This window comes from Protomyctophum bolini, assembly GCF_963924005.1.
Source record: "Protomyctophum bolini genome assembly, chromosome: 3".
NCBI lineage: Eukaryota > Metazoa > Chordata > Actinopteri > Myctophiformes > Myctophidae > Protomyctophum > Protomyctophum bolini.
The window spans coordinates 30,882,068-30,909,569 of NC_137864.1; the positions used below are offsets into that span (position 1 = coordinate 30,882,068).

At 41.5% G+C, this 27,502-nt stretch overlaps 1 protein-coding gene across 2 annotated transcripts in view; it reads right to left on the reverse strand.

The window, feature by feature from the left end:
- Window positions 1-242: 242 nt before the first annotated feature.
- Window positions 243-27,502, reverse strand: part of sipa1l2 (signal-induced proliferation-associated 1 like 2) — an 87,114-nt gene continuing 59,854 nt past the window's right edge. The window contains exons 13-24 of one of the 2 annotated variants that reach the window (XM_080759576.1): window positions 25,918-26,064; window positions 24,310-24,389; window positions 23,835-23,929; window positions 22,216-22,634; window positions 21,130-21,345; window positions 17,610-17,733; window positions 13,886-14,117; window positions 12,148-12,279; window positions 5,966-6,016; window positions 4,830-4,941; window positions 4,279-4,360; window positions 243-2,752 (exon numbers count right to left, since the gene is read on the reverse strand). In XM_080759576.1, the coding sequence (XP_080615702.1) occupies window positions 2,606-2,752; window positions 4,279-4,360; window positions 4,830-4,941; window positions 5,966-6,016; window positions 12,148-12,279; window positions 13,886-14,117; window positions 17,610-17,733; window positions 21,130-21,345; window positions 22,216-22,634; window positions 23,835-23,929; window positions 24,310-24,389; window positions 25,918-26,064 (1,837 nt within the window). In that variant the 3' untranslated portion in view covers window positions 243-2,605. The remainder of the gene's footprint in view (window positions 2,753-4,278; window positions 4,361-4,829; window positions 4,942-5,965; window positions 6,017-12,147; window positions 12,280-13,885; window positions 14,118-17,609; window positions 17,734-21,129; window positions 21,346-22,215; window positions 22,635-23,834; window positions 23,930-24,309; window positions 24,390-25,917; window positions 26,065-27,502) is intronic. The other variant, XM_080759577.1, reaches the window with a different exon arrangement.

A 27,502-nucleotide genomic window follows, 5' to 3' on the forward strand; every position in this document is an offset into this window, starting at 1 on the left:
GGTAAACATTATACTGTGTGTATGAAGGGATTGGGAACATATAAAGATCACAATGGAGTCGAGCATACTAATGAGAACTGCAATAGAAGGGTAAATGGCATTTCTGCATACCTATATTGTAAGTAAGGGATATCCTTTTAAATTTCATTAAGCCAGTGGGGCCAAGTACAATGATAACGTACATTACTCACAATAACAATATTTCAGAGCCTAATTTATATTTGCTCGCTGCACAATAACCAATTTTCAAATCATAATAACTTCTTTTTGGCAAGTGACAGTCGAACAAAGTATAGTAGACCACAACCTAACAAAGACAAATGTTGGTGTTTCACTTTTTCCTTCTTGAATTCAGGTCTACATGGTCCTTTACTGTATGGTTTTAATGCATGGTATTGAGTTGACCTTATACGCCTAGACATAGACACCTGTTAAACCCCCATTTAATGGCCTCAATAAGATGAGAATTATTTTGTTATTCATGGGAGTATACCTTTTACAGATGGTCGCTGTCTAAATCCAATGGTATTAAATGAGTAGTTCACCCCCAAAAAATACTTATTTTCTATCAATTACACGGCCAGTATGTCTGGTATTGTCTGGCAGGTCTGGTTTGAGATGCCGAACAGTGCGAATAATATCCACTCAGAATACCAGCTTCTGTCAGCATCGTCCAATCTCAGCTCAGAGTATCAGTCAATGTACTGATACTCTACAGTACATCAGTCAATGTACTGTAGGAAGAAGAGTAGTATGTACTGTAGATGATCTGTGCAGCCACCACATCCACTGAAATATCTTTTTTGGTAAACAATCATGCACATGTGCACGTTTTGACACAAATCTGGCAGCACTAACTGGAAGTGATCATCATGGCCCTAAAATCTATGAGTTTCTGCCAGAGTTAGATTTGAAAAAAGAAGATGAATGGAAATTACAATGGCAAACTAGCCACATACCATTTAATGTCAGGCACGTTTTGTTCCCGCTACATAAATATGTAATTCACAAAAAAAAAGCGAAAAAATAAAATAAACATCAGTGCTAAATAACAGTTTTGTGACTATCACCTTATTATTGCTTGTCTTTATTTCTTCTTCTTCCAATATCAGTGGTATTACTTAAAAAAATAATTACAGTACAAAAGATGTTTGTTTATTTCCAATACAAAGCACCTTGTGACCTTATACTTGGTTGTCCCGTCTTTTAATAACCCTGCAAGCTCAATGTTGAACATACATTAATCAGTTAAATTGAGTGGTTTGCCAGAGACGTTTTTATTTTGGCAAAGGAATAATGTTCTAACAAGAATGACATTCCCTTCTCTTACACTTGTACTTGTGTATGATCCCAAATAGCTCAGAATCATGAGATCTGCTACATTCTTCTGTTCCTTACTCTGGGTAGGAGTTTCATTCCAAATAGATATAATGATACCAGGACCTTTCTGACACCTCTGCCCAGACAACATAAAACAAAAGGTTTGGTAGATTATATTTCTGTTTTAACAATGTTGCTTGGAATTCTTTTACCAAACATACATTTCCAAAACTTTAATGTAGCTTCAATAATATCACTTATGTTATTTGCCTTCTAAATATACAAAACAGAATTTAGAGCATGTTTGAGTTTTTTTTAAATATTGATCAATACACATCAAGTGTCTTTTGAAAAATGTCGTCAAATTGTCAAAATGGATATACATATACACACACACTGTTTTGGACTGCAACTCTTCCGAAATCTAAAATATTTGATCTCTGCTACTCTAAGCCCTTGTGTCCATCAGGCACCTCTGCTTTTAGCTAGCCGACAGCACTTTATGGATGCTTGTGGGAAAAGCTCCTGCCTATTGGTCAGTGCTGCCCTGCTAGCTAAAAACAGGATTAATTTAATTAACTGTAGGCATTGTGCAAAAGCACATCCTGTCCACTGACAATGAGAAAAATAAGCTGTACACTGTAAAGAGAAGTTTGTTTTAGACAGCTGGTCTAACCATGTAACGTTCTGTGATTGTTGCAGGCAGGTCAGAATGTCAATCAACCCACCTGCTACAGGCTATAGCACTGATACTATTGTTGGCACGCCAGTAATTTAACAATGAACTGCTTGAAAGTGTCTGGTGATAGCATCAATGCCAATACTTCCATAGTGCGTTGATGTTATGTCACTAGTTTTTTAATACGACCCACCCCCAACAGCTGTACAAAAGTCATAAACTTTCACTTTAAATCACAACTACAATGTGTGTAGGCTGTAGCCATGTGGTACAGTAGTGCGTGTTCTTATGTTCACACGTTTGTGTATATGTGTGTGTGTGTGTCTATGCACCTAGGCAGAAGCACACATTTGAGTGTATGCATGTTTGCCGCTCTATGTTCGCACCTCTTTACGGTACACGTGTGCGTGCCGTGTATGTGCTAATTGCACGAGAAGTTGTGTATGCATGAATCTACTTTTGTAGGCATGCGTCTGTGTGTGCAAATACATCTTTGTGTGCCATAAATTTATACATTATGTATATGCTAGTGTGTGTGTGTGTGTGTGTGTGCTTGCCTGTGTGTATGTCCCCATGTGCATGCGTGTATTGCGTTAATGTCCTCTCTCAGGTCTTCCTGTCGACGGACTGGAGGAACCACTCTGTGAACCTGCGGAGCTGAGCGGCCGCTGTCTGGCTCTCCTCGTGGAGACGCAGATTGTCCTGCCTCAGGTTCTGAACCTGCTCCTGCAGCGACACCTTGTCTTCCTGCTCCTGGATGGAGGAGAGACCGAGGAGAGGAATGCTGTTAAACACTTTCAAACCGGTGTCATTATATGGTTCCCCCAAAAAACTTGAATAGTGAAAATAGACGCTCTACAAGCTTATGAGCTTGTAGATTGGCTATTTTCACTATGATCTGATGCAGATCCACAGGATTGAAACATTGTCAGACAAATAAAGAAGTCTATTTTTGTCTCCACCAGGCCGCAGGCATGGGGAGAGAGTATGTTTTGCCGTCCGTCCGTCCGTGTGTGTGTGTGTCCTTCTGTGGACAGCTAATCTCTGGCACCGTTGGCTTGATCGCAGCCATACTCTGCACACACACTCCCAAAATGCCAGGGGGTTCAATCGCGCCTCTGAACCCACGGAGTTTCCGCCACTGGCCCCAAGGTTTTCACATTGGCCTCTTATAGCGCCACCCGGAGGTCGCTTTGTGCTAAACCCTTTTTTGGACAGTACACCTACATATTTTGTCCAAACATCACGCAAATTGGTGCACAGTCTCTCTAGAGCCATTCAACGAAACAGGCCTTTCAGAATTTTCAGACTCCATCCTGATTGGCCTACGATTGGCTTCCAACGTTCGCAGGAGTGCGGTGTTTCAAACACATTGTGTGATTTCCGTGACATTTTGCACGCACGTTCCCAGTAGGCCGAGGAAAAAATGCCACTTGAACATTTCCAACTCAGCCTCATGGTGGCGCTATAACTGGCCGATTAGTGTTTTTACCTATAACTGCACCTGATCTGTGTAAAACCTTGTATGCACAGTACACTCCCTAGAGGCCAAGGAAAAACCTTTGCCTGGAATTTTTCACATCTGCTCTTTATAGCGCCACCAGGAGGCCGACATATGTAAAACACATTTTATAATGTTACTCCAGATTTGATCAAAATTTCACACAAGTCGGTACACATGATCTCCATACTCATGTGATCAAGACGGGTTTGTTTGATTTCTCATAATCCATCCTGATTGGCTACGATTGGCTTCTAAAGTTTTCAGGAGTAGCCCGCTCTGTACCCATTTTGTACAAATCGTTTGCACCAAACAAACAATCATATAATATATGATATTATATATAGTGGCTAATATAGTGGCATCTTGAGTTTGTAGTTTCCAAAAAAGCATGTTGGATTTGAAAATAAAATAATTTGGTGATGTTATCAGAGAGAAAGCTGGAGACACATCGACAAGAATGTGTATTAAAGAGAGGGAGGAAGACAGTAGAGATGCTGCACTACGCTTTCATGGCTGTACGTAAAAATGTAACTGAATACATTGCTATTATTATTAGGGCATTGCACCCTGCCGGAGATTTGCACCCTACTGAATTGCACCTTTCTGTTTTACGTCTCACTTCGGTGAGCAATGTCTTCTGGATGCCTGTTCCACAGACACCCTTCACAAAGACAGCTGCACAGTCTGTGTGGAATCTCACTGTGCTTCATGTGATGTGTACTATAGTGTCGATTGCCGTTAGTGCAGATCCAGTGTGGTGTGAAGAGTAGCGTACCTTTCGCAGGTCATACTGCAGCTGCTGCAGGATCTCTTCCAGCTGGTTGACCTTGCCAGTGAGCAGGGCAGGAGCAGCCTCCCTGCAGGAGAGGAGAGGAGGGGAGATGGCAAGAGAGGAGACGAGAGGAGAGGATTCAATATCAAGGTAAGAAAATATAATGTGGCTTTCAATTTTTTTAAGGCAAAATACAATTTTCCAAACTTATGTACGGCCCTAGTTCTCATGAAGGTAGATGCAGAGCCCTATGGTTACACGATAGTACCGTATACAGTGCAGTGGTAGTCTCATGTAGCCAGACTATCAGAGATCTCAAACATACGCCCACTGCTTTTAAAACCAATCCTGATACAGTTCCAATGATACAGTTCCAACCCTAATATATTATTTCCATTTCGTTTTTACATTTCTGAATGGTTTCTATGCAGTTTTAGCTCTTTCGCTGTCACCAAATGTATTGGTAGACAGAGATATCTGCTCATCTAGTTATGCAAGACTATAGATGTAACACTGTGTCTAGTTAACAGTATCTTATAGTTGCAATACTCTACCTGTCCAGGGTGCTCTCTGTAGCAGCCATCCGTCGACTGAGCTCCTGGGAGAGCTCTAGAGCCTGCTGCATCTGTTCAGCTTCTGACATGGAGCACAATGATGCCTGGTCGGCTGGAGAAACAAACACACACATAGAAGGTGAATGATTAAAACCATTTTGTTTTTACACAGGCAGTCAGAAAGATGATGGAAGGCAGTGGAAACGTGTTTATTCGTAGCTACTAGCTAGACAGTTGTTGAGGGATGAGGGAAGCTGGAGCGTCACACTTTCCCCACAAAAATACTCAGTGTGTGTCAGGGGCATTAGAACCAGAAACCTTCTGATCAATAGCCCAATCATCTAATCTTCAAGTCACCACCACCCCATTCTTTGACAATGAAAACAGCCAACTGCTCAAAGCAAGGTCTTATGAAACAAAGATAGTTGGTAAAGTTGCACAGCTCTTGTCTGACGAAACAAATACTCTGATTAATCGAGTACAATTAAACCACACAGTGAAAGTAGAACTGTTAGCTGAAGATCTGCTAAAGAGAAAGAAAATGTGAGGTTGGTAGGCCAAAGGAGTGATTAAAACATAATAACAAGCATCATGAAAAATAACTAACATTGTCTTTGGGTATTTGTTCAAATCGAACAGTGAAGCCAAATCTAAATGTCCACATATGGACATAAAGGTTAAATTCTAAAATATCTTATATAATAATATCTTAGACATGTTTTACTGCAGCAGCCAACCAGCAGTCATGCAGGTACAGTTGGGACCTATAGTCTAGATTTGTAGAAAGAGATGAAGCGAAGCAGCTTGAGAAGCAAAAGGGAAGTGGAAGTTTACTGGACAGTTTATATTCCAAAATGTAAAAAATAAAATAATAATACTTTAGTGATACATACAGTATACCCTATACAGTATCAATACTTTCATTATTTTCAAAGGTTAGTTTATATTAATTGGGAGCCAAATAAATAAAGAAAACAGCACTGACGACCGCTAAAAGTAATAGGCACCCAATCTAGCAGAGCTTGTTTTATTAGTAAGTCCTGGGAGAGAGAAAGGCAGGTGGAATATATTTAGAGAGAAAGAAAGCAATTTTCAGAAATAGAAGAGTATCAATTTGATCTGGTGTGTCCAGTCACCTCCTTGTGTGCTTTTGTTTTTATCACTGGCCTTCTTCTCTAGGTCCATGCCTGAGAATAGACAGCAGATGAACACAGTTTTCAGACATACATTCAGCAGGATTTATACTGCACCAAGACCAGAATGGCAGGAGGTTTTAGTTGTGTAAAAACAGCTGACATTGGTTAATACTAACACAAAATGTTGTTAGAGTAAATACACATTAAAGTCAATGCCAACTGAGGTCATGAATGGTTTCTGACTTTGAACTAAATCAGGGAAATGGCATCTGTGAGGTAGTGAATGAATGAATGAATGATTTCATTTCCGTGTCTGGCTGCCTTTCGCAGGCCCATCCCTTACAGGATTATTCAGACACACTTTACAATACATTATATTTCCTGTGCAAACACGGTGAAAAATATTAAACTAAAACAAATATCACACAATGTATACATTACACTGATCGAGAGTACATTCAATAGTCCATTTGGTCAAGATAGAGAGTAGACTATAGTGGAGGGTAGTAGACTAATACAATTCTGCTCCAAATATGGCCTGTTTTCCCTCTTTATTTTCTAAAATAATTTCTACTTTCAACGTATGGTAAATGCAATGACATTGTAGACTGCAGATGACAACTTATTTACAACAGCAACTGATGAATGGTGGAATTAGACAAACTGTGCTTTCTTCAGGCACACAATCAATCTTAAAGCATTTATGTGTAGCACATGGAGTCAAAAACCTAACAAAAACACAAAGATTAATGGTGGCCATTTGGGATTGTTTACTAGAAAGTATGTTTCATTTTGGACACGAACGTGTAAAGTGCAGTTTAATAAAACAGCAGTTTGGTCTGTGTATGCACAAATACAGCTCAGCTACTAGGACTGATGTAAATCACAGAACTGGCTAGTAAATAAGGGTCATAATCGGTTGTGGACGCCTGTAGTTTACATACTTCCTAAAATAACATTACCCGTAATCACCAACTATCACAAAATATCCTACAGTAGAACACAAATGCTTTCTGATGGAAGTCTTTTACCAGGATGTCAAGAGTCCACATAAAACAAAATGCCCTCCTGAAAATCCACAACACCACCACCCTGGGATCAATAATCCAACCAGCCCCATCAGTGACTATTGTAACGGGTTAATAGGGTCACCCACGCAGATTTTAGAGGTTAAAAGGCGAGTGAAATTGATTTAGCATGGTTATGACCAATCACTCTGGGTGCTGGTCTAAGCCAGCTACAGCACAGCACAGCAAAACCCAATTGATTACCTTCCAGATAGAGAGCATACGACAACTCTGAATGACGAGAGAAAGAGAGAGAGAAATAGGAAGGGAAACAAAGACAGATAGAATGAGCGAGAGAAAGAGGGACTTTGAGAAGTTATGAGCAGAAGATCTGTGTGACTGGTATCACATATCCACTTAGAAAGCCAGCAGCTTAGAGAGGAAATTGGGGTTAAGCTCTTAGCCAAAGGCCAGCCCCTGCACCTGGGATATTCTCCAGCCTGATGAAGGAAGGTGATGCGACTCTGGGATGAGCAATAAGATGACAGACCTAAAATCGAAACACGGGGATGAGGGGGAGAAGATAGATTGAATTGAAGTCTTAAAAGAAAGACTGCTTTCTTAGAGGCCTAACTGATTTTTTTGTGCATTGAGGGATTTTCAGCTCATCCCAAATTGGCACTTTTGAAATAGTTGACTTTAATTTAAGACCTTTGGCTGGCTCTCTTAGCTTGAGTAATTGGAGCAACATAAGTTGATATGGTTAACATGTACTGTATGTATATTGTCATGTGTATGTGTGTATATTATATTGTGAGCTTGCAGATCTGGCATTTTCTAAAAAGCCTGCTCAAAATAAGGATTCCAGTGTGAAAGTAGTTATGCCAAATTTCTCCGTCTGTGTCATGCGACACTTTGTGTATTTTAACAAGTCTACAAAAACGTCTGTCTATGACACCAGAACTCATAAGGTTAAAAGAGTAGTTCAGCCTACTGAGTCTCTTATTGACCGATGACCTGGCCATCAAAATACTGTCTCAGAAATGCGACAAAAACAAATACTGTACATCCCCATGAATTCAAGGCTTCATGGGGTGTGTAATTGATAGAAAATGAGTACTGCGCCTTTAAGTGGTTTTCTGATGGACTGAAGGACAGCATTTAAAAAACCCAAACTTTAATGGCATGCACACCGAGAGCTGGCCTGAGACTGTAGCTGTGAACATCCAAACTATAATTACACCACTCTCCGTCTCTTTCTCTCTACTCCATTTCTCCCCCTCTTGCAGTGTCTCTACCACACTCTCTCTCCCTTTGCTCCTGATTAGTGCTCTCTGGGTTTTAATTGACACTCTAGACTCGTGTGAAAGCTCGGTGACATCAGTAAATCTCACACAGAGGTGATTATTACAACAGAAAACCCAAACCCAAGGGAGACAGAGAGATAGGGAGAGAGAGAGAGAGGTGGAGAGAGGGAGGGAGAGAAAGAGGGCTGAGAACAGAGAAGAATGTAAGAACGGAACGTGAGAGAGGGTGTCAGAGTCCCCATTTCAATTATTGGTTTATAATTCATTGCTGCTGTTGACAACATGATTGTGGTCAATAATTACTTTTGAGGACAAGACTAAATGAATGATTTCACAAAATGTATTTGTGAAACCAAGTACCATTTTAAAAGTACCAAAGCTTGTTTTAATTGGCAATGGCTCTATGAAATCAGAATCAAAAAGCTCACGACTTCAACTCCTTCCCAAGCATCCAGGGTAATGACTTGCACTGTCTTGGGCTTAGCAGCGTAGCCCAGAGAGACAAACAGCCAGTGGTCGGCAAACAATTATTACTATTACAACCCACACGCAAGCTACTTTGACAGAATTAATGATTTTTTCCTCCAACATTTAGTGAGCAGAGATAAAGGGAAGGAAGGCAGAAGAGAGTGAGTGGATGACATGCAGCAAAGGGCCGCTGGTTCAGATTCTAACCTGGGGCAGCTGGGGGGAGAACTTTAGTGCTCTACAAGGAGAGCCATCATGGCACCCCAAGATTTGACAGAGCTTTTATTACGTGAGTGGCCAGTCCACACAACAGCTATGCTGTTGACATGTCACAAGACACTAGATCTGTACCTTCTGAAATTCCTAAAAGGAAGTACAAAATGTCAAGGACTCCCATACACAATATCAGACAGGCTTTGGACTGTAAACATGCTTAGTCCATGTCTAGTCTACTATGTCTTTCCCCCTAGAATAGTATTATGAGGTCCTATTGTACTTGCACAATGAACAACTCTACTGTGAGAGCGGACAATCTTTTCCAGTATTCTGTTAAGGTATAGTCCTGTCCCATTTGTGAAAGTTGAAATTGAATGACTTTAGCCTGGAAGACAGACAAATCGGCCAGTGCTAAGAATAAAATAAAATAAAAATAGCTCTGCTGCAGTGATATTGGTCTGGCCATGACAGGCAAAAATTACTTTGCATAGACCTTTACACAGAGAGACAGTAAATACTGTACTCAAAACAAAAAAGAATTGGCCCGGGAGGCTGGCGTAGACATCCGGGCACCTAGGCTGCTAATCCAGCCTGACGTGTGTCGTGGGTTTGAATCCTGATCCCAACGTGTCACATCTCCCTCTCCACATTTCCTGTCAGTCTACTGTACTATCAAATAAAGGCATAAAAAACACACTTGTGTAAAGTGAGGGGCGCCCACTGTATTTATATCGTCCACATGACTTACTTACGCTGTCATTTAGTGCCCTAATAACACATTAAAGTCCATAGACTAGATGACTAGATGGCAAAATTTACGTTATAAGTTTTCTAAACAGACATTGTAATATCCTCAAAGTCCATAGCCTTGACTGGCAAACGATTTACATCACTTTAAAAATCCCATAGACTTGGCTGCAATATGACGTATTCTTCAAAAGCCATGCAGGACTAGTGCCCCTCAACAAAGCCATAGCAGTAGAGGCTGTTGGCAATAAGACACAATCGGTCACAGCTTCACCACCCGGTCCGCCCTGTCCATGTGTCCCTGAGCAAGACGCTTAACCCCGCAGTTCCCCTTGGAGGAGTCATTCTGTCAGCCATTCTGTCTTCAACAGACAGGATGACAGCTTATAATCGCTAGAACCGCCCGTCACTGCTCTGACTGAGCTCTACTTGTTACCTGATTATACACAGTCAGTGTCTGCATTCTAAACATATTTTTGTAGAGTGATCGACATATTGCTGTACTGCATGTCTATTGTATCATGCTGCAACTATTTCACATTCTTCATGTTCAGTATAAAGGGTTTTTCATACGGGGAATGCCTGCGTTCTTGCTTGGATCCACAAGGTCGCACTGTGCTCCTTGTGTGAATAGACATACAGTATATGCGTGAGATGAGCATGAATGCGGCTTTTCACAGGAGTGTGCCCGCTTATGTCAGATTTAATGCGCCTCCCTACTGTACCAATAACACCTGTACTGTAAAGTGCAGTATCCTGTAGTAGCTGCCTGAAAGCACACACTGTACAATCCCTAGTCTTCATTCATTCAAGTACCTTTATCTGAGTTCAATTATGATTGTGCTACTGTATGCAGTGGTGGCATTTTTGCATGCATGTTGTGTAGAGTGATATGCATTGTCCACACTGCATGTCTAACACTGCTCCTTTGTATAACTTTAGTACACCCACTCTCTTTGTGTCTCTCTCTCTCCGTTTATAACATTTACCACTAGGGGCAGACATGCTCCAACATTCTTTCCTAGCTCAGTCAGTACGGAGAAAACCTAATTATTTTCAACTGTTACAGTAACAATTGCCTGTCAGCAGTCTTTATTCAACATCTGATGCAGTTCTATCCCTCGGGTCAAATCAAGAGAACAGACTGGTTTTCAGATCAGATACTGCCATGAGCCAACAGCACCGACAGCACCAGCCACTTTGTCAAAGTAGCCAATCACCATTTAGAGGTCATATTCTCACAAAAATGTTGTTGACTGATAAAATAAAAAATACAACATAGCCAGCCAGGGACACAGCCAGCTAGGGACACACATTGCTGGACAATGGAGTGGCTGCTCAACTCAATATAAATGGTATAATAGTTGGTTCATCATACATTGTACTCCATATAAAATAGCTTTAATGCCTGTATTGTGCTGTCAATCAGTGTCAATGCAATCAATTTATTCTGCATTATTTTAATTGTGAAGAACATGTGGTGACCTCTTTTTCCAAAAGCATCATTACCAGTTATTGTATGACCAAGTAGTAAAGACACCTACAATCCTTTTAAGATATCATTATGGGGTTTTTTTGGTCAAAGGACATGACAAATATATCATTTTAACTCATTTTGGAATAGAACTCTCTATTTAAAGTTTACAAACCATGCCAATCCGTGTAGGTCAAAGGGAAGTCAGGACAGGAAACCATTTTGTGAAAATGACAGGGGTACCACACAACTATCTTCACCAGAACCACAACTTGCTGTCCTTGCTGCTCATAACCTTTACACATAGCAATCCCCTCAAACACTCTCAGAATGAGGTAGTGGGCCTGTAAATTGCCTGAGACAAAGTGTGTGTATGTGTGCGTGTCAGGGAGAAAGGCTGCAATTAAGACGCTGAGGCGGCATCAAGCCATTTCCCAAAGTGCTTCCTTGGTGTGCTCACAAAGTGATAATAGCTTTGATTTCTCATTTCCGGAAATACACACGCATTCTCTCTCTCTTAGCATCTAATTATCACCTAGAGGTAGGAGTATAGCCTCCTCTCTCTTCAGAGGTAGAGAACAGGGGGGGGGCAGCTTAAAAAGAATGGACACAACCAAATTACTTAATTGAAGATTGAATAGCACATTCAAAATGACTGTCAATAACGGTCTTATCCAGTACATTATATAAAACAGCTCCTATCCAAGTAGTATCAGGACAAGAGTTCAATACCTTTGTAGACATCACAGAGGAGTGAAGAAAATCACAGAAGAATTAAAGAAGCTCCAAGTCAGTTCAAGTACTGTATAAATAGGTGGATATAGTCAAATAAACAGTGAGGTTATACCAAGTGGTTGCATTACTGTATATAATATCACACACAGACATGCCAAACATAATCCCACAGAGAGCAACAAAAAAAATCATCTGCGTCATTAAGCAGGTTGAGATCTTAAGCCATACCTTCAAACGCCCTTGCAGCGTCCAACAGGTGAGTCCAGTCCAGATGGGAGGAGGCACTCGGGAGGGGCATCAGCCCAGCCTCTGCCATCTTGGATCGCTCTGCCAGTGAACTGTCAGAGAAACACAGCTCATCTGAAGGAGGAAAAGACACTTGGTCATTTACCTGCACAATGCCTTAAGTACAAGTTTTTATTTTTTTTAAATGTAACTAGAGGATAAGCCCATTCAGTTGCAGCATCCCGTTTTCGTTCTCCCTTGTTCTGGCAGTCTCACCTGCTCTTTGAATTATCTTTCTATAGGATCACAGGAATATTGTCTGGGGATTAATGGTTTTACACTTTAAGTACGATCCACAGATGAAGTACGATCCACAGATTGAAGCATTGGTCTATGTTTGAATTTATAGTATTCCACTGAGGATAAGTGCATGAGCTAAATGCCTGACAATGGAATGTCAATCAAAGTGTACTGTAAAATTTGATGTTTTTTATTTAAATAAAAATCAAAGTCATGGTACAACTGTACAATTACGTAAACAGACAATCACAAAATGTACGTATAATGGACATGTTTCCATTATGCACCATGCGATACAGCTACTGAGATGAGATCAGAGCAAACACATCTGGACAGGTCTTCAGATCAATATTGGACCCAACTGTGTCATTAAAGACAATTCATTCTCGGTCTGTCTGGACCCCTGTTGAGCTAAAAATGAGAATTCCAACCCTGCTAACATCACTTGATCTTTTGTTATTGTCACCATACCTGCACACTAAACCTTCAAATTCAAAGAATAATGAAGATGCTGAAGGATTTGACATAATCTCCAGTGTGCACTGAATGGGAAAACATTACATTTCCAAAATGTGTCACCACCATAAGTTCCTGTGATTTTATTGTGTTGTTTAGAGATCCTGAATATGATTTCCAAGTAGCAGGTCCTGGTAGACATAAGTGGTTTGGTTTCTGGACATCCTATAACAAGAGTTGACATACTACTGCCAGCAACCTCATTTCTACAGACAGCTATTGATATGATTTGACGTTTGGCATTTGACACAGAACATTTAACTGACCTTCTCACCCAGGCAGAAGGAGCCATTAGAAAAGTTAGATTGGGTGTCTTACTCAAGGGCACTTCAACAGGACAGATTTCTATTGCAGAGATTAAACAGGACATCCTGTCACCTGAAATTCATTTAATCTATTCTTTGTTTTTGTTTCTGCCAAAAAATAACCGGACCCAACAATCATACCTTCACACAGCCGGCTTGATGCCAGGGACCTGCTATAGAGAAACTCCTTATTATACAGGCAGCCTAACAGGAGATTTTCAAACTCAGACACACAATTAACCTGAGCTAAAGATGGAAACAGCATCTGGGGAACAGATTACATTGTGTCTGGGGGGTGGAGGTTGAGAAGAGTTGAGGGGGGGGGGGGGGGGGGGGGGGGGATTCCCGTATAGCACAGTTAGCTGGCCACCTATTTTTGATCAGGTGATCAGATTGGGCTACTGAGTTGAACAAACATTTTTTTACACTGTCTTCCTTGGAAAATGGTCAAGTGATCATGTGCCCAAAAAGGTTGCCCACCCCTGCGGTACAGCTACTATGGTGAATAAACGTCACCATGGTGCTTTAGTCTTAGCATGCCTTACAATCAGATAGACAATGTTAAGCACACAGTAAAATCCTCAGTGAACCATCAGTTGAATGAGAAAGGGTGCACTCACTCTTGCGTAGTGGAGCCCAGAGGCGTAGGCTCATGCGGGGGGGCAGGGTGCTGTGGTAGGGTGCAGCGTTGCTGAACAGGATGTCACTGGGCAGCGCCTGGTCCAGCAGAGAGCTACGAGAGCTGACCAGGGACATTCTCCTATGGCTGCTGCACAGACTATCGTCCGACAGCGTCCGGTAGATCGTCCGCCGCATGGATGTCGGGAAGACGCCTGAGACGCAGCTAAGATTCTAAGAGGGAAGAAAGACATTGGTGCTCTGTTAAGAATTAAAACTCACATCTAAACAGAGGTTACAATGTTCTTTACAAACATAAGACAAGGGATATGAAAAAAGGGGTGTGGAGATGGTTGGAGAAAGAAAAGAGGGATGACCCTTAGAAAGGAATATGAACCACTTTCAATGCCTTTCAAACACTCTTTTCCTTCCGTCTCAGGAGTATTGTTTTACATCTATTGTCATGGACTCTTTAACCCTTGCATTGCATCCCTTGTTGGCTGCTTATAATGTTGCTGTTCTAGGAATTTATGCTTATTCTAGGTTCACACTGTATGGCTGCCATTTTGAATAATAGCCTCAGGCAGCTAAAAGCGTAACTAACGTTTGTACACTCCAGTTAATTAAATACTTCTTGGCCTGTCTGGATTTTATGTTCTACAACCATACTCTGGATCGCACTACTCTCAAACAGACAGAGCTTAGCCCCTGTAAAATGTGTGTCAGCATGTACTGTGAAACTCAAAGCAGTTGTCTCCGCAAAAAAGTAACAACAAGTTCCTCTACTACTCGTTTCCAACACAGGAAACATTAACATCTTCATCAGTGCTAAGACAACATCTTCCCTAGCCGTTGATTATCCAAAGCAAGCTGTTAAGTCAGAATGTTTGTTTAGTCCATATGCTATGACAGCTGCTATCACACTCAAGCTCACTTCTCTAACCTTTAAGCCTGATTTATACTTGGTCATACCTCATACGTGTTCTGTGTCGAAAATAGAAGTTCTACAGTCTCACGGCACATTGCAGACCTACCACAGCCCCATTTTCACATCATGCTGTATGTGGCCTCACATTGTTTAAGCACACAAGATGCCAGCCATGTTAAAGAGGATACAAATGACCTTTAAGTTGTGTTTCTTGCCCTAGAGCAAGGCACCGAACCCGTACTACGCGGTCAAGGGATGGATTGCTCCTGGCTGGCCCTCTATGTAGTGATGTGTGAGAGTTCTGCATGTGCATCTCAGATGGAGAGATATGCAAGATAATTGCCTTGTAGATGTTCGAGTCCTCGAAGATAAAAGAAAAGACAATTTGTGTATGGTTGTCATAAAATGCATTAAGCCTTGGCTGCGAACTGGCCATATGCTGTCCATTCTCATCTCGAACCTGTGTTATGCTCGTCATGATGTAGTGCAGTGATGACTGTACTGTATTCAAATTGTTTTTGATATAGTCTATATGTGCAGCGATGAATGTAGTCCTAAATCTGCATCATGTAGTTGTCATCTCCTCCCGCCAACATACGCTAGCAATTTGGAAATCCACACATGCATGGAACAATTACTTGATATCTGTCTTAAATGGAAAATTATGCATTTATATAGCGCCTTTATCCAAGGAGCTGTCAATTATCTGGATGTTTTCCATTCTCACGTTTTGAAGTGCCATAATATTCTGTACATTCGTTGCACCTAACAAAGGCAGCACCTGAATCATCATAGTGATACTAAATATATTCCACATCCCTCTTTTTTATGTAACTCAGTTTCTTATTTTTAAACAGATCTTTTCTGCCTGTGCCATTTCTGTTCTAGTAGCCACTGGCTACTAACTCTGTGCTGCTCTAATTTACTTTATGTCTGGAAGTTGGAACCGTCTACTAGTAGTACCATATTTTAGGAGAAGCCATGTCTACTAGTACCATATTTTAGGAGAAGCCATGTGTTTGTGTGGCAAATCCTGCATGAACATATTGTTGTGGCTGTCTGTTTCCATAAATTAATTAGTCATCCTTCAACCACATATATCCTATTTTATACTTGGTTGCATTACAATGTCACACAAAATCAGCGAAATAGCAAGCATACAATGGGTGAGCTTGTAGATCTTTTTGATCTCTGTCTCTACAAACCCCTCTTTGCAGAAGTTATTGTAAAAGTCCTGCTTATTATTGTAGGCCTATATAAGCAGTCTCATGAACCATCAGGGCATTCTTTCACGCGTTGCCATGCATGCCCAGCTTGGAGATCCATTGTCAGCTGTTATCTGCTTATCAATGACGGAAAATGACGGAGAAAACCTTGAGCTGGATTCGGTGGCAAGTATCTGACAATATACAAAGTCACAATACCAACTTTGATGAGGAAGTATTGCTTTGTTTTAAAAAATATAAGGTTTTCTTCATTATCTGGAAAATGTATATTTTGTTTTCATTTCCAGAAAAAATTATATTTACCGGTAGTTGTTAGCTGGTTTCTGCCTGACAGCAGAAATGTTGCAGTGTCACACACTTGATTCTTGCTATTGTTTTTTAATTGTACTGCATATTTGTTTTCTTTTGAAAGATTTTACCCATGAACTCATTCCCTGACAGCGATGTAATTTGACACAGGTTTTTTTTAAAGCCCACACGGCCAAGGACAAAATTTGATGAAAGTTGTGTTTTTAGTTTTTACATAATAATAATAAAATAATAAATAACCTACAGTATGATTCACTGTTCGAGTCCCATTAAAAGCGGGAACCAGGAAATCACATGGTCGCATAAACAGCTCCCATCCTCTCACGTTAGAGACTCCAGTGTTGTTCCACGTCCTTGTCCACCAACAGACAAACGCACAGTGAACGGCTCTGTGATTATCAACGGTCGGGGGTAGGATCGTAGTTGAGTTGAATATTCTTCTTAAAAGATAAGGAAATAGGGGCACAGTTGGTAGTGCTGTCGCCTCACAGCTAGAAGCTCCTGGGTTCGATTCCCGCTGGGGACGCTGTGGGCACTGGCGGCGTGTTCCCTCCTCCGTGTCATCAGTGCCCATACCCGAGGCGGGGGTTGGCGATAGGGCCTTTCTGTGTGGAGTTTGCATGTTCTCCCCGTGTCCCCTAGGGTAGATACCCTCACAAAAACATGCCGTAATCCTGGTCTGTAAAACTACCTCCCCCATGGCCAGCCGGGGTGCCTGATGGAGGGGAAAGGAACTGGTCGGAATAACGTGTCCCTTCCACACGCTACGTCCGGCCGGGGAAATTCCCCTCTGTCAGGTGAAAAGAAGCAGCTTGGACTCCTCATGCATAGAAGGAGGCATGAGGTCAGTCCGCTGCCCCCCAGATTGGGGGAAGTGTAGCGCCCAGGATTACATTAGATAATTGGCACTGGGTGAAAAGAAAAGCTGGGATAAAAAATAAAAATAAAGATAAGGAAATACAAAAAAAGCTGGCAGTGGTTGGTAATTTAAGTATTAAATCTGGCAGTGAATGGAGAAGCCCAAAATATGGAAGTCAGTTTTAAGGTACCGGTAGTTACTGTAGGTCTATCTGTGAGTTTTATAAATATTGAAACAATGGAAATTATTAAAAAGAGCTTGTGACCAACTACATTGGATCCATCTGAAAACAGGTTGCAACAGGTTTGGAGGTTTACACCCAACAGTGGCAATATGCAACCGCAGTAGAGTGTAGGTAAAGGGAGTGGACAGCAGGAGGAGGAGAGATGGAGCTGCAGGCTCACCTTCCCACGGTCTCCTGGCCCAAGGGGGCTGTCGGCCAGCATCATCTTCAGAATGGCCTCCCTGCTTTGGCCTGGCTGGAGCTGGAGATGGAACTGGCTGTCTGAACCCAGCAACGCCTGCAGTCTGGAGGCCATGGAAGCCCCCATGGAGAGAGAGAGGGAGAGAGAGAGATGGAGAATTGAAGGGGTTGGGCAGAGGTGGAAGATGGATGGAGATAGGAGAGGGGGGAATAGGGTGTATTGGGAGAAGTAAATGACAAGAGGCGAGAGAGTAAAATAGACGACGAGTAGAGAAGAGGGAGAGGTGGAGAGGCAGACAGATGAAGGTTGTAGGAGAGAGAAGGGGGAGGGAATAGAGGAAGGCATGCAAGAGGTATACAAAGAGTGATGGTATAGTGTGGAAAAAGGGAAGAATGGATGACGAGATGACAGTATGGGGTGAGAGTGCACAGAGGGAGAGAATGAATATGAGAATGAGTGGGCGGGTTAATGAGAAAGAATGGGGACAAAGAAGAATGGAGAAAAAGAGAAGGGGGGGGGTGAATGGATGGATTGGGGGGGAAAGGGAACAAAATGAGGGCCCTTTATGTACAGGCAGTACGCGCAGTGCTACTTAAAGTAGCAGTTAAAGTCAGATTAGTATCATCCAGGGGTACGTACTAGGGACAGGCTAAACAACATACAGTACAGGCTGCAGGCTCAGGTCCACTCTACTCATTTAACCTAAAGTAGGGCAACAGTCTGCGTACGGTAGCCGAGCTAAAAGCCCTCAATTGGTTTACAGGAAGTACTCAACCATACAAAACAACAACAAACTATCCAGTTTTCATATGCTGAACCATTTGCCATTTCAGGTACACTGCCAACAGAAGCCACTGAAAGCCTGATTTATATAGTTGCGCGCCAATGTTATTTCCATGTGAAAATAACTTTTAGAGCTTGTAGATCTGCAATTTTTGGTGCATGAAACAGTGCACAACAAAGCCTGTAAGAGTACACATAGAAGGTGGTTGTTCAAATTCAAGGCTTTACCTTAAGTAATTTGAATTTAATTGCCCTTTTTCGTGTGCGTTTGGTCTGAAATTCTTAGCTTTTTTCAAATTTCTTTATATATTTTAAAACCCTCCCTAACCGTTTTTGTTATCTCACCAGAACACACTACCATTTATTTATATCTGTAGGTAACGGTTACAATTTGCATACAGTATGCAGATAATAATTACAACTTAATTACTGGGGAAAGTGTATGCATTGCTGCATGCACAATGCATACAACAACAATATTTACATCCAAAGCAAACTACAGGAAAGATATGAGCCAGAATAACATGGGGAAAGACAAAGTGTGCAGTATGGATGGTGTGAACAGTGTGTCTGTGTCTAGAGCAGGACAGTGAGGACAGGAATGACATGGCAGATGGACAGAATTCAGGAGAGCATGTGCACTCACACCTCATAAAGGATTACACACTACTTTAATTTCACTGTCTGCTCACTGACCTGAAGTATGCAAAAAAACTTTAGTATGATGGATGCCATCATCACAAAATATGCGCTTTTCTCAGAGTCAGGGCTTCTGCGTTTCTGTTGTGTTTGGTCCTTGCCAGGATTAAAGTTACGACTGTTTAGTGATGTGTCAATATATGTTAATGGCCACTGTGCTTTGTCATGTCTAATTGTGTAACAATCTATATTAAATTAAACCACCCAAGACACGAGTTGTTTAGAGATGCAGCATACCAATCTGTGATGTTTTCAGTAAAATGTATGTACAGTAATTATCTGTAAGTAACAGAAATATCAATCATTCATAAAGAATGTGAGATTGTTTCATCAGCATCCAGTGGGTATATCACCCGCATACTTTCTGGAAGAAAAACAATGTTTGTGAAAAGCCTTTAAAGAACATGATGTGGCTCATGAATATGTAGTAATAATATAAGCATATGAATATACCAGGTACAACTAGGGCAGGACAGTGAATTAAAGTGCAGCCGGGGTAACACGGTAACCATGGTAACATTGTTCTACCTGGTCCTCAGAGTTAACGTCTTTAGAAGAAAAGACAAATCGCATCCCATTCCACTGACCGAACATCAAAAAGTGAGGAAAAAGAAAGGAAATAAATAATAATGGTAATAATAATAACAGTTCATGAAAACAGAACTATAAATCTAACTACTTTTTTTTTTTTTTTTTTAACTGCCCAAAATAGAGACACTAGGATTTACGAGGTTATGTGAAACTTTGACCAAACTCTGACCCCTTTTAATGAGGGAATGATGTCTAACAGACTGGAAGAGGCAGTCCTGCTTTGGGATCTTAGAGTATATATGAATAGAGAAGACACCTGAGTTCTCCTTCCATCCACTTGCATTAAGTTGCTCAAAAGCGCATGAGGCGATTTCACTCCTCCTTCCTGGTAGGAACAGAGTGCATTCTGGGACGGATTGCAATGATGAGTGGCCCCAAACACATGAACGCGCTGCCGTTGAACGCGCACGAGCGTCGTCCGTCGTGAACGTGTACAATGATAGTCAACGGACAGCGCGTTCATGTGTTTGGGGCCAGGCTGCAATACCTTCATTCGGCCACTATGTCCATTTCGCCTCAGGGTTTCCTCTGGGTGCCTTCTCTATTCATATATACTCTAAGTTTGGGATAGGGAATCAACATGTCAACAGTTTTAACCCATTTAGGCCCGACGTAAAAATATTAAAGGGGGTGTAAGTGATTTCAGTCAAAAATCCTTAGGTTTCGTTTTTGCCTTGGGACACAAGCTTTCATCCAATCAGGATAGAGAACAAAAACAAAACCTAAGGTTTTTTGACCCCCAGGGGTTAAATGGGGACAGGGAGGAAATCCTTATATGGTCAGCACACTCTATAGTAGAGAGGATTATCACAACAAAACAAAAAAATAAGTGATATTTGAATTAAGTGAAATCACTGACTCTACCTTTAAATAAAGTCTTCTGAAAGAATATATATTCAAAGATTTGTGCCGCATTTTCACGATAAAAAAAAAGTAGCAGACCTACAAGCTTGTAGATTTGCTATTTTTCAATAGCTAAAGTATTACATGCTTAGTTAAAACACCAAAAGGGGTTCCCGCCCAGAATGGGTTAATGACATCGTCAGAAAAGGTGTCAAATGGTGTGACAAAAAGGTGTCAGGTCTGGCTGGTTACTAAAATAGTTCTGATTAGATTAGATTGAATGTTTCTGTAAACAAGTGACAGTTATCAATGAAATGAATATTTGAAATTATGCAGTGGAGTTTTGAACAGGTTTGAAAAACATTATAAGATCACCAAATGCATACATCTCTATTACTAACTCATCAACACCACAGTTACTGTATGTGTTTTACTTTTACCATGAAATCAGTTATACAGGTAATAATGTGTATAGTGTAATAATGAGAATATACAGAATTTATGACCGTTTGCCAATTATGACATGCCCAGTCCATGTGGTAAAAGTATTCACTTAATTAAAACTCCATATCATTTCCCTCACCTGTTCGCTTCCTCCAATAGGGAGGTATTGCCATCCTCTGTTTTGTTCCAACTAATCCGATCTTCTTGTCTTGGTGGTGGCCGTGTCTGAGGGGGGTGGCTGAGCCCTGCTCCTGGAGCTGTGACTCTGGGCGAGAGGAGGTAGCCTTTGGAGGAGTCAGTGGAGGCACTGCTCTTTATGCCACGGTCTGAGGGACTGCCTGACCGCCGTGAGCCACTGTGGAAAAAAACGGGAGAAATATTATGAATTTGGTGTTTGTAGTGTCTAGGTAGTCTGTAAAGGCAAAAGTTCAATTCCCACAGAGTCTTCCATTATTAAATAATCATCTTCAACAGATTATAAATATATATTTTTTTACATATCCTTTCTCATATCACGAGAATATTAAAAATGTAATATAATCTATATAAATAAGTCAGCCTATGCTGCTCATCAATACCAACATAATGTCCAATTCCCAAAGTCCAAACCTCATCTGGGCACACAAGTGCCTTTTCCTCTTGAGTAGATTATTATTTCATTTCATTTTCCAGTACTGAGCTCATTTTTTTAATCAAACCATGTGGTATTATAGTTGCCATTATAATTTGTTAATTGAGCCAGGGCCTACACTAGGAACTTACTGTACGACGAGCACTCTACTAAGGGTGATCGTCAACAGCTATTTGTTTTCTCTTATAGTAAAGACCCTGAAGTGCTGATCTTTGTAAGATAAGATACTGTGGTTTTACTAAGAAGGTTATGCTGTGTACAGTAGTACCAGCAGTAGTAATACACAGTAAAATAAAGTAAATAAAGTATTACTTTAAATTTAGAGTTTAGTGGTGTAGTTTTAGGGGAAGATTCCATCATTCCTCACTATGTCTGCATTAGTATAGTTCTGTTCGTTGAGTCTGGTTGTCTCTGGAGCACCAGCATAGTCTGTAGTGTCAGAGTGCATCAGCAGCACAGCCACTACGCTGCAGGGAACCTGGATAATGCTGTGGCTACAGAGTGGCTCTTTCACACTGAAACATCACTTTCTCCACTAGAACAGCATGGAACTGGGATATTATGTCTTAGACAATGCCTCTGAAAATGTCGTACCTGGAGAAAGATGAGATCTCGCTGAGATCCCCCAGACTTCCGTCAGTGATGTTACCAGCCGAGGTGGCCTGGGTGATACTCTGTGACAAGCCACCCTCAGGCGTCCCTGATCCTCCAATGTGGTGGTACCCCTCTGGGTACTCCAGTGCCCACTGTTCCCCTGAGCCGTCCTGGAGCATCGCACGGGAGCCTCCTATTGGGAGAGTAGGGGGCGCAGGAGGAGGAGGCGGCATACATGGAGCGGTGTCGATTCCGCTGTCCGTTGACGCCCCTTTGATGTAGGTGAGGCCCAGTGCCTCAGGGTCCATGGGGTCCGCAGAGCCAAAGTGCTTGTCCTCACTGCCGCTGGAGGCATTACTGGACAGAGTATTACTGCTGGAGCGACTGGAACACTGGCTGGAATAGCTCTTGTCACCAGACTGATGTAGAGACAGGCAAAGACAGACATACGGTAACTTCACTTGATGTCACTCTGCCTTTGTTTAGCCCCATAAATACATTGACATTGTAAAATGTTTAGATTGCCTGAAAATTGGACTAGGCACTAGGTGGTGTTGCAGCTGGACAGTTTAACCAATACAGCCAATACAAGCAAATTCTGCTAAAGTAGAAGAACAGCTCTTGTAACACGGCTGAAGGAATGATAGAAGGCTAAATTGCCAACAGACAATCATAATAATCAACAAACAAAACACAAAACACATTAACTGCACTTCCTGAATAATCACAAGACAAGATGTCCAGCTGTTCATGGAAGAGGAACTGCAACAGACTCTGTTTTAAGTACAATTATCAACTAATTACAATTTCAGGACTAGCATTGTATTCCAAGTAACATGCACTAAATATAGCCCCCCCCCCCCCATAGCAATTATCTGAATGAAGATCATATGACAACAGATGCATTATTTGTAGCCCCATAGCAGTCTTGAGACTGAACATCTGTTGAAAACAATGGGATCGACAGTGAAGATATTTTACAAGGTCTAGAGATGAGGTCATGGGTCCAACTGTCCAGAGTCGTGTTGCAAGGTTGCCTGTGTCATGTATGGAAACACGATACAGCGAGTAGAATCTTATACCTAGACAGTCCTTAGAGCCCGTCTCATGGGACCTTCTAGTATTACAGAACATCACCACTGGGACACTTTCACTTAACAGTCGTTTAGTTGGCATGTCTTTGACAATCACCTCTTTTTTATTAGGGCGAAAACTTTATTTTATTGTGTTTATTATTATTAAATTACACTTAAAAATGTAAACATATTTTCAAGTCCCCCCTATATAAATGCACCATTTACCATATTGGTTGGTAGTATAAAACCAAATAAGTGAGCAGCTTTTAAGTTAATACTACAGTCTTAAATATGTCAAGCGGTCCTTGATTGCAGGACATTAAACCCCCTATCCAATTGAGCATGCTGTTTCTCTGTGCAATCGTCAGCTAAAAATATATATTAATTATTTTTCAAACTAACAAGGAAGTAACAGGGAAAATGCTATAAAACGGACAATAAGGAAACCACATTTACCAGGTATTAGCTTCCTCAATTTAAAATGCACGCTGGATAAGATCATGAGCTAAATATAAAAACTCAAAATATTCAAACACTGCTCACTCGTAGCTTGTTGCTGGCGTCCTTCCCACCCTGTCTCTGTTGACCTCGTTCTCGCATGTTGATGATCTTGGTTGACGGATGATGCCACTTGGCCTCTGCAAGGGGAGAAAGAGGAAGTCATTTTGGAACCCGTTTGTTTTCATTGAGATCTCACATTCCAATTTTCTACATTCCTGTGGTACGGGTTGATCACACTGTCCGGCACCGGCAGATATGCGGTTTGCTCCGCTTCCACAGGATTGGACAAGTCCAGTTCAGACTACCAGCTGGGAATTCTTTTTAGATTCATGCCTCGAGGCAGGTTTTTAGTGTGTTCACATTCATTGAGCTCGTTAGAGATGTAACTGTCATACTTTAACAGTCCCATGTGTGCTATGCATAACTTGACCCGTTAGTAAATTGTTACAATTTCTGAGTATATTGTGAAATGCTGGGAATAATGGCATGAGATGACATCTGTTTCTTCTGTCCATACCTGCAGATCTGGTCCTCTCGAGCTTGGGTTCTCTCTCATCTTTAGTACTTGCTGGCTCAATTAGGGCGGGAGATGGGCATCTAGAGCGAGAGAGAGACAGACACACATATTGAGGAAGGAGCGGATGAAACCCTTTGGACCAAAAGGTACTTCAAACGTCTTTGAGATGCATTAAAACTGTGAATTTAACTGATAACTTCCACTAAAGAAGTTGTTCTCTCCAGTTGACTCTGGACTCCAATATGGTTTCTATATTTGGCTCATCCCTGCATCAGCCGACATTCTGTCATACTGACCTTGAGCAAAACACTGAACCCGTATTTGATCACTCATAATTAACCCAGCATATGACCATAGCCTATGAGTACCCAAGTAAATCTGTTACAATTAAGTGCAACGTTAAAGAGAAGCATAAATAGGTCATGATCATGGCAGCCTCATCTGTGAACATTGTGGTATCACTATAACTAGTCTATTTACAGGGCATTCCCTGTACAGTGTAATGAGATACTTTATCACTATTGCTGGTCAGACACATTTCCAACAACGGATGCTGTGGGATATGTGGCAGGAATGCTGGGAAGCTGACACCTGAGCTGGGAAGATTTGCTCTGGCCACAAGCTTGGCGACAGCATGGCTGTCTGGATGGCGGACGGGACATCGACCTCCAACTAGGGAAAAGTGTGTGCGTGTGTGACTGTGTGTGTCCCTTCAACCACACCAGGCAGAGACAATGAGTGCAAAGTGTGTGCTTTTGCAGTTGTGTGTACATAATATGTACACACAACTGCAAAAGCACACACTTTGACATATTATGTCTGTGAGTTAGGTGGTGGTAGGTGTGTGGGTATACACGTCTTTCTGTACACAAAGGTTGTGTTTCGGTAGATCTGTAACAGTGTGCGTCTGTGATGAAAGTCACATACCACTGTGTCTCTCACTCTCAGTCAATGGAGGGGAGGTAATTGTTTAACATGTGCCAGTAGTTCACTAGTTCACTTTCAATAATTAATAATTTATTAGAAAGCCCACTAGAGCAAGACAGTGTGCTGCATAATACAGTTAACTCTTGAAGACATGCATCCTCAGTACAGTATGTGGGCCAAGGATTATCACTCTGACCGTTGCAATGCCCACATGATAGTTGCTTTTAATGTTGGTTATGTAGGAATTTAAGCTTGTACTAATGCTACACTCATCATATGGCCCTGTGAATAAATGCATACAAATATCTCTATTTCTTGAGCAGAGACATGATCTGTACGGTATGATGTTTTGATGTGATGATGACACAAACACAACCATGCATCACATCCTATCATGGAAGCTGCTCAGTACAACTAGGGCACCGAACCACTTCAACTGACGCGAGGAGATTTTAACCTTCCGGTCACTAGGCCGTTTCTCTCAGCCCATAGGCTATAGTTTACTGTTTTGTGTAGTTTGGAGATCCCTGGGGGTCATGGACCCAAATTCGTCAACAAATGAAACACACTGAGGAATTGACAGTGTAGATTGAGGTCCCTCAAAAAAAAGAAAAGGGGGGAAAAAAATGGTACCCAGTGACCTAAATGAAATTTGTAGTACCCCCGCTATGGTTTACTTACCCATTGTAGACAGCTTTCTGGGACCAGGTCCCTGTGGGCCCAGGGTCACTGGAGGTCGACTGGTTGCTAGGGGAACTGCAGAAGATCTGCCCTGCCTCTCCACGGCCCCGAGGTGCGGATGGAGATACATCGTAGTCCTGGAGGATCCTGGGGAAATAAAGACAGAAAAGCATCATTATAGAGAGATGGATGACACTTGAAATAATGAACAGAATGTAATGCAATTTTATGCTTTGATTTGTAAGTCGTAAGCCACATCTATAGGGTTTCAGTTTCATACCTATGAACATGGGGTAACACTTTACCAATTCATTAAACACCAATTAATTGACAAATAACAAATTATTTGAACGCTTAAATAATAGATCATTCATGACTACTTATTTTTTATTAACTTTTTTACTTTTTCTCCCTAGCTATTTGTCGTTTAGTCGCCAACTGATTACTCCCCACACACATTGTGTGTTGTATCCTACTTGTTCACCTGCCAGTGAGGAGCCCCCACCCTACTGCCCAACACTCCCTGCAGACAGGTGCCGGCCCACCCCAGCCTTTAGGAATACGTGCAGTGACAAATATCACTCTTTCTGCCCGGCTTCCCTTCCCCGAACACGGGTCAATTGGGTTCGTATAGGCGGCTAGGTGGAATCAAACCCCCAGACTGGTGGGCAGATACTTAACTTTACGCCTCATTAATGATTATTTAATTGCAATTATTATTGATTGATTGATTGATTGAAATATTTATTAACAGTTTGTAGAATTACAGTACATTTCAAGCACAAACTCAATACAGAGACTGTTAACTGTGAGTGGACGACCCAATTAAGCATTACACTTGTTTACAACAGGGTCCACATTGTTCAATTCATCAAAACATTTAGAGACATACAAATAGACACTTCTATGTAGTTAAAGAACAGAACAGGAATTCATCATATATAAGCAAAAAGGGAAAAGATACATATACAGTGAGGGGAAAAGGGGTGGGGGAGGATTCAGATTTTACAGAGGCCAGTTTCGAATTGCAGCCATCCGTAGGTGCCCTTTGAGAGCTGTTTTGAAGGAGTCAATCGAATCTTGTGGACCAGACCCATTGCAAGATGGGTCTGGTCTGGTTTGAGGTGCTGTGGTACCAAGAGGTGGATGCATAGTCAAAGAAACCTTGTACGAGGGCTTCTGTTAAGGTCTTCAATGTGTTTTTGTTGACCAGTGAGGAGATCCTGTAAAGGAATCTTGTTCTTTGATTGACTTTTTTGATTACGTTGGTGGCCATTTTATCACCGGAAAGATTGGCCTCCAGGATGGAACCTAGGTAGGTAATTTCATCTTTTCGTGTGATAATGTTGTCAACCACTCTAACCAAGAAGCCGATATTCATATTCATATACAGTATATTTATTTTTAAGTATGTTTGTAGTGCTTTATAAATACAGGCATCAAGTGTTTTCCCCTAACACATTTGGTTCCATTTTAAATGCTTTATTTTGTCCGGACGTGGGGGAGGGAGTACTGTATTATTAAACCACACACTGGCTCTGAACCTTTTACTCCTACTCCGTACCATTGGCTGCTTGGAATGTCC